The sequence below is a fragment of the Pecten maximus genome, chromosome 2 (assembly GCF_902652985.1).
Source record: "Pecten maximus chromosome 2, xPecMax1.1, whole genome shotgun sequence".
Lineage (NCBI taxonomy): Eukaryota > Metazoa > Mollusca > Bivalvia > Pectinida > Pectinidae > Pecten > Pecten maximus.
The window spans coordinates 42,194,408-42,211,465 of NC_047016.1; the positions used below are offsets into that span (position 1 = coordinate 42,194,408).

At 38.5% G+C, this 17,058-nt stretch overlaps 1 protein-coding gene across 1 annotated transcript in view; it reads right to left on the reverse strand.

Annotated features, from left to right (window-relative positions):
* The window catches only part of LOC117322133 (heparan sulfate 2-O-sulfotransferase 1-like), a 96,881-nt gene extending 80,383 nt beyond the window's left edge, over positions 1-16,498 (reverse strand). Inside the window, 1 exon segment of the mRNA XM_033876898.1 lies at positions 16,219-16,498. Coding sequence (XP_033732789.1) covers positions 16,219-16,354 — 136 coding nt within the window. The 5' untranslated portion in view covers positions 16,355-16,498.
* Between the last annotated feature and the right edge of the window lie 560 nt (positions 16,499-17,058).

Below are 17,058 nucleotides of genomic sequence, written 5' to 3' on the forward strand. Positions count from 1 at the left end.
AATTTGCTAAATTTCGTCCAATGGTCACGATCCCTCAAGCCCCTGGGGGTCAGACTCAAGACTATAGTACAAATCTGTCTCTCTTCACTGATCAGACAATTACAGATTTAATACCTATCAACAACAACAAGTGGTTATTCAGAAGAAATCATAGATCTGAAGAAGCTTTTAGCCCTGCATCCTAACAATTGCTAGTGACCCATTATCATGGCCCTGGGTCCCTTGGTTACATTAAGAAGACATAAAGTTAAATGATTTTTGACACATTTCACTTCTATGATCAGCCCATCCAAGCATGCCTCTTCACCTATATCCAGACCATAGCTCTGCTAATCATCAAGTCTTTTCTTTAAGATTTGAACCACGCAACCTCATGGGTGAAAGTGTACCAGTTGCTGAAATACTGAAAGAGCTGGTTTTGTCAAAACTTAATACAGGTATATATGGGGGGAAATATTTCCAAAATACTGAATTCAGTATTAACACTGAACACTTTCATCCATGCAACCTTAGATTGCTTGACAAGATCATTCCTTTGATAAAACTTGGTAGCCCATCATCCGAGCATGCCATATTTGTCCAATATTATGTCCCCAGACATCCCCTTAAATGTAATATGTATAACATAAGGAACTCAGGATCTGTTTGATACAGTTTCAAAGAGGAAGTGTTGTGTAAACTTTAGGACAATTTTGACAATGGATGATATGCTCAACATGTCGTTAAAAGGCAGATGTTGTTCCTGATGGGTGACACACGATGTAATGAATTGATACAAAATAGCTACAAACAGCAGAAACCAGACAACAACTGCTGGCACAACATTAATTGTATTATGTCACACAAGCTCTAGTGTAATTGTATGATACATTAGGTATGTAACAAAAGATCTACAGTACACACTGGACTCTAGGGATCTACAGCACTATAGTATACACCAGGCCCTAACAATCTACCGGTATATGCTATACACTGGGCCCTTAGAGGTATTTCTACAGTGCACCATGAATGGGCCCTATGGAGCTGAAGTACAAATTGGTCCCTAGGGATCTGTAGTATACATTTCTACAGTACACTCTATCTGGGCCTTAAGGATCTACAGTATACACTGAGCCCTAGAAATCAACAGTACACTCTAGGCCCTAAGGGATCTACACAGTCACTCAGAGCCCTACAGATATACAGTATGCACTGGTCCCTAGTGAACTGAATTATTCACTTGGACCTAGGATTCTACAATATACACTAGCACTGGGCCCTATAAATTTACAGTATATTCTGGACCATAGGAATCTACATACACTCTGAGTCCAAAAAATTGACATTAAACACTAGAACTGGGCCCTAGAGATCTAAGGTATACACTAGCCATAAGAATCTGCACTATACAATGAGCCCTAGAGATTTACAGTATACACTGGGCCCTGGGGATTTAAGGTACACAGTGGACACTGGGAATCTACAGTTCAATCTAAGGTATACACTGGGCCCTAGCAATCTAAGGTATTCACTGGGCCCTAGGGATCTAAGGTATACACTATGCCCTAGGGATCTAAGGTATACACTGGGCCCTAGCAATCTAAGGTATTCACTGGGCCCTAGGGATCTAAGGTATACACTATGCCCTAGGGATCTAAGGTATACATTGGGCCCTAGGGATCTAAGGTATACATTATGCCCTAGGGATCTAAGGTATACATTGGGCCCTAGGGATCTAAGGTATACATTGGGCCCTAGCAATCTAAGGTATACATTGGGCCCTAGCAATCAAAGGTATACATTGGGCCCTAGCAATCTAAGGTATTCACTGGGCCCTAGGGATCTAAGGTATACACTATGCCCTAGGGATCTAAGGTATACATTGGGCCCTAGCAATCTAAGGTATTCACTATGCCCTAGGGATCTAAGGTATACATTGGGCCCTAGCAATCTGAGGTATTCACTATGCCCTATGGATCTAAGGTATACATTGGGCCCTAGGGATCTAAGGTATACACTGGGCCCTAGGGATCTAAGGTACACACTGGGCCCTAGATATATAGGGATCTAAGGTATACACTGGGCCCTAGGAATCTATGGTATATATACCGAGCTCTAGGAATCTAAGGTATACACTAGGCCCTAGGGATCTAAGGTATACACTGAGCTCTAGGGATTTAAGGTATACACTAGGCCCTAGGGATCTAATGTATACACTGGGCCCTTGGGATCTAAGGTATACACTGGGCCCTAGGGATCTAAGGTTTATACTGAGACCTAAGATATATCATGTATAAACTGGCCATAGTAATCTACAGTATACTGTGGGCCCTAGGGATTTAAAGTAAACACTTGGCCCCAGGGATCTAAGGTTTACACTGGGCCCTCCGGATATAAAGTATACACAGGTCCTTAGGGATCTATATACACTGGGCCCTTGGGATCTAAGGTATACACTGGGCCCCAGGGATCTAAGGTATATATTAGGCCCTTGGGATCTAAGGTATACATTTGGCCCTAGGGATTTAAAGTAAACACTTGGCCCCAGGGATCTATTAGGTTTACACTGGGCCCTAGTATTCTACAATATACTCTAGGCCCTAAGGATCTACACACACTCTGATCTCTACAAATCTTTTGTTTACACTGTGCCCTAGTTATCTACAGTACCAATTGGTCCCTAGAGATCTACAGTATAAATTGGTCCCTAGGGATCTAAAGTACACACCCATAGTTATAAAGCCCTAAATAACACAATAGTTAATATAATTTAATCATGAGATTACTTATGTTGAAAAATATAAGTATATTGTTACCATACAGAGCACTGCTCATAACTGAACATAAATTGAAATTCATTGAGAAATATCTGAATTTCAATTACAGTCATTTCCTCCGTAATTCAAGGTTACACTATGAGCAATGGCAAATTAACAGTGAAATGTGGCAGCATTACAAGCAACTTCTGGCTGCTAACTTCTGCATCACTGCCCAAATGAGATATGAAACACACATTGAACATTATTCAATATCAGTGAAATTGTGGCTTCACACTCCAGGATTGTTATTGATTCAGTTGATATAAATGGTCTGAAAACCTCAGAATCAACCCAACACCCCAAAACTAGAAATCTAAACCAGTTAACGATCTTCTCAGCAACAGTAACACAAAGATACCTGGCTGGCAAAGAAAATCACTTCAAGCAGAACACAGAATTTCAGGAGGCAGAAGGTTCATTAAACAGGAGACACATTTGCCAGGCAAGAGAAACATCTTCATCAAACAAGGTCACACATCCATCTAACAAGACACTCATTCATCAGACAAGGGCTACACATTCATCAGACAAGGATCACACATTCATCATACAAAAGACACATTCATCAAACAAGAGACACACATTCATCAGACAAGACACACATTCAACAGACAAGACACACATTCATCAGACAATAGACACACATTCATCAGACAAGGGCTACACATTCATCAGACAAGACACACATTCATCAGACAAGACACACATTCATCAGACAATAGACACACATTCATCAGACAGGAGACACATTCATCAAACAAGAGACACACATTCATCAGACAAGACACACATTCATCAGACAAGGATCACACATTCATCAGACAATAGACACACATTCATCAGACAGGAGACACACATTCATCAGACAAGAGACACATTCATCAGACAAGAGACACACATTCACTAGACAATAGACACATTCACTAGACAATAGACACATTCATCAGACAATAGACACACATCCATCAGACAATAGACACATTCATCACAAAAGAGACACACATTCATCAGACAAGAGACACATTCATCAGACAAGGATCACACATTCATCAGACAATAGACACACATCCATCAGACAAGACACACATTCACCAGACAAGAGACACATTCATCGGACAGGAGACACAAATTCACCAGACAAGAGACACATTCATCAGACAAGAGACACACATTCATCGGACAGGAGACACACATTCATCAGACAAGACACACATTCATCAGACAAGACACACATTCATCAGACAAGACACACATTCATCACACAAGAGACACATTAATCGGACAGGAGACACAAATTCCCCAGACAAGACACACATTCATCAGACAAGGGCTACACATTCATCAAACAAGACACATTCATCAGACAATAGACACATTCATCAGACAAAACACACATTCATCAGACAAGACACACATTCATCAGACAAGGATCACACATTCATCAAACAAGAGACACACATTCATCAGACAAGACACACATTCATCAGACAAGGATCACACATTCATCAGACAATAGACACACATTCATCAGACAATAGACACACATTCATCAGACAATAGACACACATTCATCAAACAGGAGACACATGCATCAAACAATAGACACATTCATCAGACAATAGACACACATTCATCAGACAAGGATCACACATTCATCAGACAAGGATCACACATTCATCAAACAAGAGACACACATTAATCAGACAAGAGACACACATTCATCAGACAAGAGACACACATTCATCAGACAATAGACACACATTCATCAGACAAGGATCACACATTCATCAGACAATAGACACACATTCATCAGACAAGGATCACACATTCATCAGACAATAGACACACATTCACCAGACAATAGACACATTCATCAGACAATAGACACACATTCATCAAACAGGAGACACATTCATCAAACAAGAGACACATTCATCAGACAATAGACACATTCATCAGACAAGACACACATTCATCAGACAAGGATCACACATTCATCAAACAAGAGACACACATTCATCAGACAAGAGACACACATTCATCAGACAAGAGACACACATTCATCAGACAATAGACACACATTCATCAGACAATAGACACACATTCATCAGACAATAGACACAAATTCATCAGACAAGAGACACATTCATCAGACAAGAGACACACATTCATCAGACAATAGACACACATTCATCAGACAATAGACACACATTCATCAGACAATAGACACACATTCATCAGACAATAGACACATTCATCAGACAAGACACACATTCATCAAACAACCAAGAGACACATTCATCAACAATAGACACACATTCATCAAGGACAATAGACACATTCATCAGACAATAGACACATTCATCAGACAAGACACACATTCATCAGACAATAGACACACATTCATCACAAGACACATATCAGACAACACATTCATCAAACAAAGACACATTCTCAGACAAGACACATATCGAGACACACATTCATCAACAAGGACACACATTCATCAGACAACAAGACACATCATCAGACAAGACACATTCATCAGACAATAGACACACATTCATCAGACAATAGACACACATTCATCAGACAATAGACACACATTCATCAGACAATAGACACATTCATCAGACAATAGACACACATTCATCAGACAATAGACACACATTCATCAGACAATAGACACACATTCATCAGACAATAGACACATTCATCAGACAATAGACACACATTCATCAGACAAGACACACATTCATCAGACAATAGACACATCAAACAATGACAATCATCACAGACACATCATCAACAATAGACACAATTCATCAGACAGGAGACACACATTCATCAGACAATAGACACACATTCATCAGACAAGACACACATTCATCAGACAAGGACACACATTCATCAGACAAGACACACATTCATCAGACAAGGGCTACACATTCATCAGACAATAGACACACATCCATCAGACAATAGACACACACAAAACAACTCAAGACAAGAACACATTCATCAGACAAGACACACATTCATCAGACAAGACACACATTCATCAGACAAGGACACACATTCATCAACAAGAGACACATCATCAAACAAAGACCCCATTCATCAGACAATAGACACACATTCATCAGACAAGGGCTACACATTCATCAGACAATAGACACACATCCATCAGACAATAGACACACATTCATCAGACAAGACACACATTCATCAGACAATAGACACACATTCATCAGACAATAGACACACATTCATCAGACAATAGACACACATTCATCAGACAAGACACACATTCATCAGACAATAGACACACATTCATCAGACAATAGACACACATTCATCAGACAAGACACACATTCATCAAACAATAGACACACATTCATCAGACAATAGACACATTCATCAGACAGGAGACACACATTCATCAGACAAGAGACACACATTCATCAGACAAGACACACATTCATCAGACAAGGATCACACATTCATCAGACAAGACACACATTCATCAGACAATAGACACACATCCATCAGACAATAGACACATTCATCAGACAAGACACACATTCATCAGACAATAGACACACATTCATCAAACAATAGACACACATTCATCAAACAATAGACACACATTCATCAAACAAGAGACACATTCATCAAACAATAGACACACATTCATCAAACAAGGATCACACATTCATCAGCAATAGACACATTCATCAGACAGGAGACACACATTCATCAAACAAGACACACATTCATCAGACAAGAGACACACATTCATCAGACAAGAGACACACATTCATCAGACAAGGATCACACATTCATCAGACAATAGACACACATTCATCAGACAAGACACAGATTCATCAGACATGACAAACATTCATCAGACAAGACCCACATTCATTAGATAGGAGACACACATTCATCAAACAGGGATAGTCACACATACGATAGAAACATGAATTTCCTCAAATGCTATCATTGTCTAACATCTGGTGGAGGTCAACATGAGCTCTAGATCTATACACCATTGAAAAAAGCTCAGTATCAATGTTCCATCATCACAATAAAATCAGAACAAAGATCACAGCACACATCAATACTTGGTCACAGAGCACGACATCAATACTTGATCACAAGAAATCCAGTGTAACAAAGATCAGAGCACACATCAATACTTGGTCACAGAGCACAACATCAATACTTGATCACAAGAACTCCAGTGTAACAAAGATCACAGCACACATCAATACTTGATCATGGAGCACACATCAATACTTGACCACAAGAAATCCAGTGTTACAAAGATCAGAGCACACATCAATACTTGATCATGGAGCACACATCAATACTTAATCACAGAGCACACATCAATACTTGATCACAGAACACACATCAATACTTGACCACAAGAAATCCAGTGTAACAAAGATCAGAGCACACATCAATACTTGGTCACAGAGCACACATCAATACTTGATCACAGAGCACACATCAATACTTGATCACTGAACACACATCAATATTTGATCACTGAACACACATCAATACTTGATCACAAAACACACATCAATATTTTATCACAGAGCACACATCAAAACTTGATCACAAGAACAGTGTACTAACACTTTTCCTTAGCACAGCGGCAGTAACGTCACCAGACACATATATAAAGAACTAAACAATAGAGTAAAACCCTAGTTGATACCATTAATAACTTAGCCATCAGTGACTAGAAATGGACAGATTGCACTTCCTGCATAAAGTATCATCAAAGTTCATTCCTTACACACAGGAATGCATAGAACAACTATGAATAAGCAATATTTATATTTATACAAGCTTTGGAGTGGTGACATTTTCATGTTGACAATATCAGTGTTTCAAAATCTTTTGTTTACAATATGTTCCTATTTTTTTTATTTTATTTTTTTACAGCATGTGATTGCAGTAATATCAGATGACTGGCTGGTTTATTTCTGTACATTAGTTTTAAGTGAAGTTGTTTGACATCACGGATCAGATTACACATGTAGAAACCTAGACATTAGGCTATGTGAACGTGACCTTAGGGGTAAAATCTGTTTCTTATAAACGCTAAGTCTAAATCATACTTCATGTGACCACCTGTTTTGCATGTTAGAGCTCTGAAAAAGTACTTGATATATGATATTTTTCCACAGATACAGAATTTCACAAAAATGAGTTTTAGCATAAAGATATGGAGGCATGCCAACACAACTTCAAAATTATCTACACAAGTGTTTGATTTATAATGCTTAGTTTATAGTCGGAAGACACACTTGCATATTTGAATAAGTTGGAATGAAACTAAATATATGTGTCATAGCTGGTACAAATTAACAAAAATATTTTGATTACATTGAACAAGTTAATTTGTATTGTGTTCTTAGTCTTGTGTCACTGGTGTGTATTGTAATGCGGAAATCACCTTGTCTATTTATAGTAAAGTCGTGTGTCTTACAGGGTATAATCCAGTGGTCATCTTGTGCAGGTCCATATAAGGTGTTGTTTTTTACTTATATGTAAGTTAGGGTGTGAAAGTATACTAAAATACATGCAAAAGTGAATGAAAGTTAATAAAATCCATCAAAATTACTGTAAACATCCCAGATAGCCGTCAGTCATGCATAGCAAAGGACACTTCCTCTGGGGTCCTTGCAAATTGGCTTACATCTATATCACATTTCGATTGTTAAGAGGAACAAGGACGTATCTCCAACATGGAGTGCTTAGAAGTAAAGGGACGTATCTCAAATTAATCCATTTTTAGATTTTAATAAATTACAACTACGAGTGAGATTTTCTTATAGAAGTTGTACATTATATCAATTGAAATGGTCCAATTCTGTTAAAATACTATGTGATTTAAAAGAATTAGACAATTCCAATTGATGTAAAGAACATATTCTATAAGAAAAGCTCAATTGTAATATATCAAAATCTAAAAATTGATAAATTTGAGATACGTCCCTTTTCTTCTAAGCACGCCATGTTGGAGATACGTCCTTGTTCCTCTAAACAATCGATTTATGGGACTACTATTTTGCCAGACTACTGACTGTTTTGGAAGGTAAAACATATTAATACTTTTATCAGCTATAACTAAATATCTCAGTATAAATGTATAGATCGTTGGGTAGTCATCTTCGAATTGTTATATGTATTTTTAACACTGGCTAATTGGCTGCCTTTGTGTTGAAGTTGTTTTTTTTTTGTTAACTTTTTCCAGTCAAATGAAAAAACCAACAGAAAGACGAATCTTTTGAGTTGTTTTTCACCCTATGACATATGGAATACCAGAATATCACGTGTAATAATATCTTCACCAATTTTCAGCTTAATGCCATCAGTGGAAGAGACACACAGTTTTATGAAATGACGATACACGTATTTATCAAGTACTGTTGTTAAAATCAGAATAGCTTCACTGATATTTTGTTTTAGTGTCTGTTTTTATAGATATTATGAATTACTTTTAGAACTATGTTTTCTTGTGTAATGATATTCATTGCCATTTGTTTTGGGCTGTAATGGGTACTTCTTCAAATGACAGGATCCGACAGGATATGCATTTATTTAATTTGTGGGAGAAAAACAATCATTCCCTACTTAGGGATGAGAGAAAAAGAAATCTCAACCCTCTGGCTAATTCATGAATGTTGAACCCTCGGCAAGCCTCGGGTTGGACATTCATGAATTCCCCCTCGCCGCACTTCATCCTGAATATTTCAAGAAATGCAACAGGGATGCTGAAAAAATTGACAATTATACAGTTTTCACATTCATATCACATCCTCATTATTAATTATGACCTTACCAAGTTCTTTCTGCATCCAACACTTTTCTGCTAATTCCTTACCACATGCACAATCATACGTGTACCATGCCCAATTTGGTCTTTCTACTGACAAAAAGACCTTTCCATGTGGACACCATGCATGGTCTACCAAGTCAGTACTGCGCATGCTTGACAAGCTGTTTTTTTCAGTCATCATGTGATAATGGTCATTTCTCTCTTCTTTCAACAGAAAATCAAGGGGAAACCCAAAATAGTCTAGCTTCTCTTCTATTCCTTCTTCTTCTCAGCATCAAAAGTGCAGCTTGAGCACATTGTGGAACCTGCAATCCTTGAAACAGATCAAGACACAGGAGAACCTCTTGATTCTGTGTTGTCATCTAGATCTTCTATGGTGGATGAAACGAAAGTGCTACATGCACAGGAATTGACTTGCATTCACTTTTAAAAGACAAATCTTTGAACTTGGCACAGATGCTATGAGAACCTGCTGTGGATGTTTAATAAACAAAATAAACACAGCTTGAACATATTGATAACCTAATGTGGCCGTCAACAATGTTGCATTGGCATATACCATGGTCATTGCACAAGCATAGAGGAATCATACAGAGAACTGCAGTGATCATGACTTAGCATCAACGCAGTGACAACACATGAGAACTAAACTGAAATCCTTTCCATCTGCACTTCACTTTTACTAAATCAATGAAGTCCCCATTAGCTTTTGACTACCTCATCGCTATGTCAATTCTGTCCTAGATTACTGCGTCTTCATTCAACCATGTCCTCCCTAACACTTTTTTAACATGTTCAAAGTTTGTCAACGTCTTCCACTTCCATGGAGACCATATATATACCATGTCCTTATTTGTTTCTACAGCTTTCTTTCTACCTTGTACTAATTTTTACTGCATTCTCATTGCATCCTCCACAATTTTTCAGGCCATGATAGCTCAGTTGGTTAGAGCATCGGCCACGTAACCTTCGGGTGAAGATCTGAGGTGTGTGGTTCGACACTCCCCTACCCGTGTCAGTTTGTGTTTCTCTGGAAGCTGAGAAATGGACTGATCTGTGCTATCATGGTTGTGTCCTAAGGCAAGACACTTTACCCTTATTTCTCTGGATGACATGCGATGGACTTCCTGTATGTTCATTGAGGTAGTCATCAATTACTACAAAGATACCCTGCCTCAAAATGACCCTCTTCATGGGGCGATAAACCCAGCAATCAAATATTTTCCAGGATAGGGTTGGATGTAGTCCCTACTTTTACTATTAACAGACTTGTTTTAACCTCAAATGATGTGCAATAAACAAAAGACAGTCCCTCAGGGTATAAGCTAATAATGTTAGTGATTACAAATTCCACAAGTCAATCATTCTTTTTCTAATCTAATATTTTCCCAATTTACCAATAATGTACGACAAAGGTGATGTGAATATTTACGTCTATCTACAGTTAGGTGACAGATGATTTTGTCAGGAATGATAAACAGAAGTATGACAGACACGCACTGTTGACTGGTAGTGACGATGCGGCTGTAAATGGCTGTGGTTATCGCAGCCATCATTTGTTCTAGTGTTACGAACATCCCTCAAGGCGCACCGACACTATATTGATCTATCAACAGATAAACACAATATTTAGCCTAGCTGATATTTTATTTTGTGACTTGTACAAAAACAACACAAGACCAGACACATTTAGGAAGGAACAAAGCTATATGTTTTCAATATGGTGTAAAATAATGGAGACAAGAAGTCTCAAAGGAATTGGTATGTCATTCTTCATAAGATCTTACAGTTCTAAGTAAAACAGATATTCTGGTATTTCTATTAGATTTACAGTCAACAGTACATCGCATCATCTCATCGACTGTTGAGTGCCACATTTTTATTTGATCTAGTGACTAGAATCGCATTATGTTATGAAAACACTTCTTTTTGTCACTTTTTTTCCTTTTGAGCACCCTAATGGAAGCTAAAGGAAAATATGAAAACAAGTATACGGGAACAATTCTTTTTTTTAATAAGAATTGAGAATGATTGATGGTCTCTCATTGCAATAACAATCTTTATTGCAAATTCAATGTCTACTTGTGATTGTCATCTTTTATTCAGTGAAACTGAAAATGAATCATTCAGAATGAAAAATCATGATAAGTCTAGATACCCTTGTCAATATGCTTTTAGTTTTTTCTCATCAAGAATATAAGTATAAACTTTAACTCTAAAATTTCAAGTTGGCTACCTTGCAGCCAGTCGTCCTTTAATGACTTCTGCTGTTGATACTTAACATAAACCTAGCTTGCAGCCATCTTGTTAAATCTTCTGATAAGAGAATTGAATATGCCAGGGTCTTACTGCATTCAAACTAATAAGCTCTTTGTTCATTTACAAAAAAATATTTTCAGAGATATTCTTTCATGTGCAATCAGGGCTGGAAGAAAATGATATTTCTCAGAGATAGAGACGGAGTGTCTCTATCGGCATCACTGGAACACTTGTTAGTTATCAGGCTGTATTGACACACTGGAGTGCAACCTTTCATGGACTTTTAAATCAAATGCACCCATCATCTTTACCCAAAAATGTCTAGTTCCATAAGACAGATGTTCACTAGCTGCTTTGATAATATTATTATTAGGTAAAGTCTGTATACTACATTTACCATATAGACTTTTACCCTGCGAATGTTAGTGACAAGATGTTCATTTGTAAGATGATATCATCTACACAACCTTCTGATAAACATATGAAACTTGATATTTTGTCTGTTCTTAAACTCACTCAATCTATCAGGCCATATGTGAAGTTTTTTAGGTAGTAACATCAAGTTTCCATATCAGTTTTTATCTTATCACAAATGTACGAAGTACACCAGCTTTAATTACCGAACATTATAAAATTCAGTACAAAGTGTATTGTATATATATATGTATGTGTGTTCTTTAAAATTTTGTGTAAAAAATTATCTTTTCAATGTATTTTTTTCAAACATTTTCAGTTACAATTGTACAAAGCAAACCTTCCAGTGAACTATTTATTACGTGAAGATGGGTTCAAGCATGACAAAAGATATTAATAATAGTCAATAAAGTTAACAAATGATGAGAAATGCCAATTAACATCACCTGTTAATCTAACACTATGACAGATGTCGCACTTGTCATGTTCATGTTTTTGGCCTGACACAACTTACTGTACAGGTTTATCAAAACAGAATAAAATTTGACAGCCTGAACAGAATTCTAACCTGTTACCTTGACCATCAAACTATAGATGGGTACACAATGATCATGAGCTACCATCATGGCATGGCCACTGACAATTGTCTGCGAGACCAGCTCTGCTACATTTACTGTTGATTTCTCTCCAAGTCTTCATCCCAAAAGGAACATTATTACAAATTACCGGGGTAAGGTTGTTTTTTTATTCTTTTATTAAATATATACTCATATGACAAGGGTTGTTCATATAGGCACCACTGTTAACAGGAAAGAAACAAGAGGCATATAGGGCCTGTATTGCTCATATATTGCACATGCAGCTAAAAATTCAATGACCAGACTGTGTCTCAAACCTTAGATCTCGGAACTCTTAGATGGATTGGCAGTCTAGATCTGATCGCTTGAAGGTTGGACCACCCCCAACTGGTGATCAAACCCAAAACTCAAATCTGGAGATCAAACCCAGGACTCCAAACTGGGGATTAAACCCATGACTGCCAACTGGTGATCAAACCCACATCTCCCCTCTGAAACAAAACCCACAATTTCCAACTGAAGATCAAACCCACACCTCCCAGCTGGGCATCAAACCAACATCTCCAACCTGGAGATCAAACCTGTGACTCAAAACTGGGGATCAAACCTACAACTTCCAACTGGAGATCAAGCACAAAACTCCAATATGGGGATCAAGCCTATGACTGCCAACTAAAGATCCAACCCACAAATCCCAGCTGAGGATCAAACCCACAACTCCTGTCTGGAGATCAAACCCACAACTCCTGTCTGGAGATCAAATCCACAACTCCTGTCTGGAGATCAAACCCACAACTCCTGTCTAGAGATCAAACCCACAACTCCTGTCTAGAGATCAAACCCACAACTCCTGTCTGGAGATCAAATCCACAACTCCTGTTTGGAGATCAAACCCACAACTCCTGTCTGGAGATCAAATCCACAACTCCTGTCTAGAGATCAAATCCACAACTCCTGTCTGGAGATCAAACCCACAACTCCTGTCTGGAGATCAAATCCACAACTCCTGTCTGGAGATCAAACCCACAACTCCTGTCTGGAGATCAAACCCACAACTCCTGTCTGGAGATCAAATCCACAACTCCTGTCTGGAGATCAAACCCACAACTCCTGTCTAGAGATCAAACCCACAACTCCTGTCTAGAGATCAAACCCACAACTCCTGTCTGGAGATCAAATCCACAACTCCTGTCTGGAGATCAAATCCACAACTCCTGTCTGGAGATCAAATCCACAACTCCTGTCTGGAGATCAAATCCACAACTCCCAGCTAATACAAACCCAAAACTCCCAGCTGAAAATCAAACCAACAAACTCAATTGCAGATCAAACCCAACTATTCCTACCAAGAGATCAATCCCACAATTCCTGAATTGGGAATTGAACTCACAACTCACAGCTGATACAAACCCACAACTCCCAACTGCAGGTCAAACCCAAAACTCCTAGCTGGAGAAAAAAAAACACAATCCCCTGGAGATCAAACCCAGGACATCAAACTGGGTATCAAACCTGTAACTCCCAACTGGGGATCTAAGCCTAGAGATCAAACCCAGGTCTCCCAAATTTGGGATAAAACTCACAACTCTTAGCATTATATCATAATCATGACTCTCAAATGGAGATCAAACTCGCAACTCCCAGCTGAAGATCAAACCCACAACTCCCATCTGGAGGTCAAATCAACAACTCCCAGCTGGAGATCAAATCCAAAACTCCAACCTGGAGTGGGGATCACATACATGGCTCCAACCTTGGGATCAACCTCATGGCTCCAACATGGTGATCAAACCCACAACTCCAACCTGGGGATCAAACCCACAACTCCCAGCTGGAGATCAAATCCAAAACTCCAACCTGGAGATCAAACCAGTTACTCCCTACAGGGGATCAAACCCACAAATCCTTACTGGGGATCACATACATGGCTCCAACCTTGGGATCAACCTCATGGCTCCAACATGGTGATCAAACCCACAACTCCAACCTGGGGATCAAACCCACAACTCCCAGCTGGAGATCAAATCCAAAACTCCAACCTGGAGATCAAACCAGTTACTCCCTACAGGGGATCAACCCCACAAATCCTTACTGGGGATCACATACATGGCTCCAACCTTGGGATCAACCTCATGGCTCCAACATGGTGATCAAACCCACAACTCCAACCTGGGGATCAAACCCACAACTCCCAGCTGGAGATCAAATCCAAAACTCCAACCTGGAGATCAAACCAGTTACTCCCTACAGGGGATCAACCCCACAAATCCTTACTGGGGATCACATACATGGCTCCAACCTTGGGATCAACCTCATGGCTCCAATATGGGGATCAAACCCACAACTCCATTCTGGAGGTTAAACCAAAACTCTCCCTACTGGGATCACAACCATGGCTCCAACTTGGGGATCAATCCCATGGCTCCTATCTTGGAATCAAACCAACGGCTCCCAACTGGTAATCCCATATCTCCCAAATGGGGATCAAATCCAAGATTCCTCTCTTGGATCATACCCATGATGTCCAACATGCATGTGCGTGAACACTTGACTTGGACTTAAAACATTAAACCTGATATACTGCCAGGTGGCTGCATAATGTAATTTCAAATTATAGCTATCTCCAACGAAAACCTTCCAACCTCATATAGATTATTACGCTAGTACTTTTAATGATCAATGTCTCCAAATGAAACAGGAAGATGATTATGCCATATGAGCTTCCAATGAATACATTGCAAAGGAGCTTCAGAAAAGTAATCTAAAAGATTCGTTGGTAAATAATCAGACCTGCATGGTAATTAAAATGTCAATTAAGCGAGAGTGCAACTCTATTCGTTTTCCTTTTTATGCTCTTTTTACTCACATACAGTTAATCATGTCAATTGCATCATAGAGCGCTACTTAACATGCCAATCACCATAAAAAAATACTTGTAAATTCTAATATTCATGATAGTGATATACGGTATATCTTATAGTAATATTTAACAGTTTAAAGATGTCATAACCGACATAAGATGGTATGCTTCAACTACAGTTAAATGCTATATTAGTCACAGAGTAAAATTACTGCATCAGATGCTATAATACATGTTCACGAACACGCAGCATTGGTTTGTGTTTCATATACACTAATTTACGTGTATATATCATCTGTGTCAGTTTTATGAGCTGGCGTCCTTAGTGATCACGTTAAATGGCGATTCTGTCCGTCACTTTGGGGATTTTGAGTGGCACTATATAGCCGTGCTTTGTACTAACAAAGTAAAAGGCATGTAACTTTTACAATAAATAAAATCACTTACCAAGTCGTTCCCTCGCGTGCTCCAGGCGAGAAACTTCCCCGAGGAGATGCAGACATACGAAACACGAAACGAGCACAAGGATTCCTGCGATGGCAGCGCAGTGTCTCGGTTGCAGTCTCCATGAAATAACCCTCATTTGCTCTCAGTTCATCTTGAGGAAATCTGTTTGTATGTTTTCACGGGACCCGTGCATGGGTTGCACCTACACGCCGGCTCTACTGTCCTCCGTAGACAGTGTATTCTGCTTACACTCCGTAAGCATGCTGTCTTGTTTTGTTCCACTCTGTCGATATCTATAAATAGATGACAGGTAAAGTGGATTTTTTTACGATTGATTAATAGTTTCGTACGAAAAAATCAATTCAGAAAGATTACGTGTAGGGTTCCATATATTAACTGATCGTCAGTACATTGATACATAATATGTATTTAGAAAATATCTAACAAATTATCGATGACATGTTATTTACCATCATAATACGAAAATAAGATAAGTAACATGAACAGGTGCGCATTGTAAGGCGCCAAAATTCAAACTAGATCAGAAGCTTCTTTTGTTCGCCATTTATTGAAATTAAATGTCACACAGAGAAAGAGTTTACGAAGCCGACAGTAACTTATTTGCTGTACTATTGCTATATCTAAAGAGGTAACTCCAAAAGAAATATATTTCCAAACAATTATTTTCTGCAATTATCTGTTTTAACAATTTTACAATGTTTTAAGTTCTAATTTTTTAACTCACAATCAGGTAAATACACTTGCTTTTATGCTATATTTATTTTTATCTATTTTGTATTTGTGCATGTCTTTTACTGTTGGGAGTCGGTTTCAATAGCT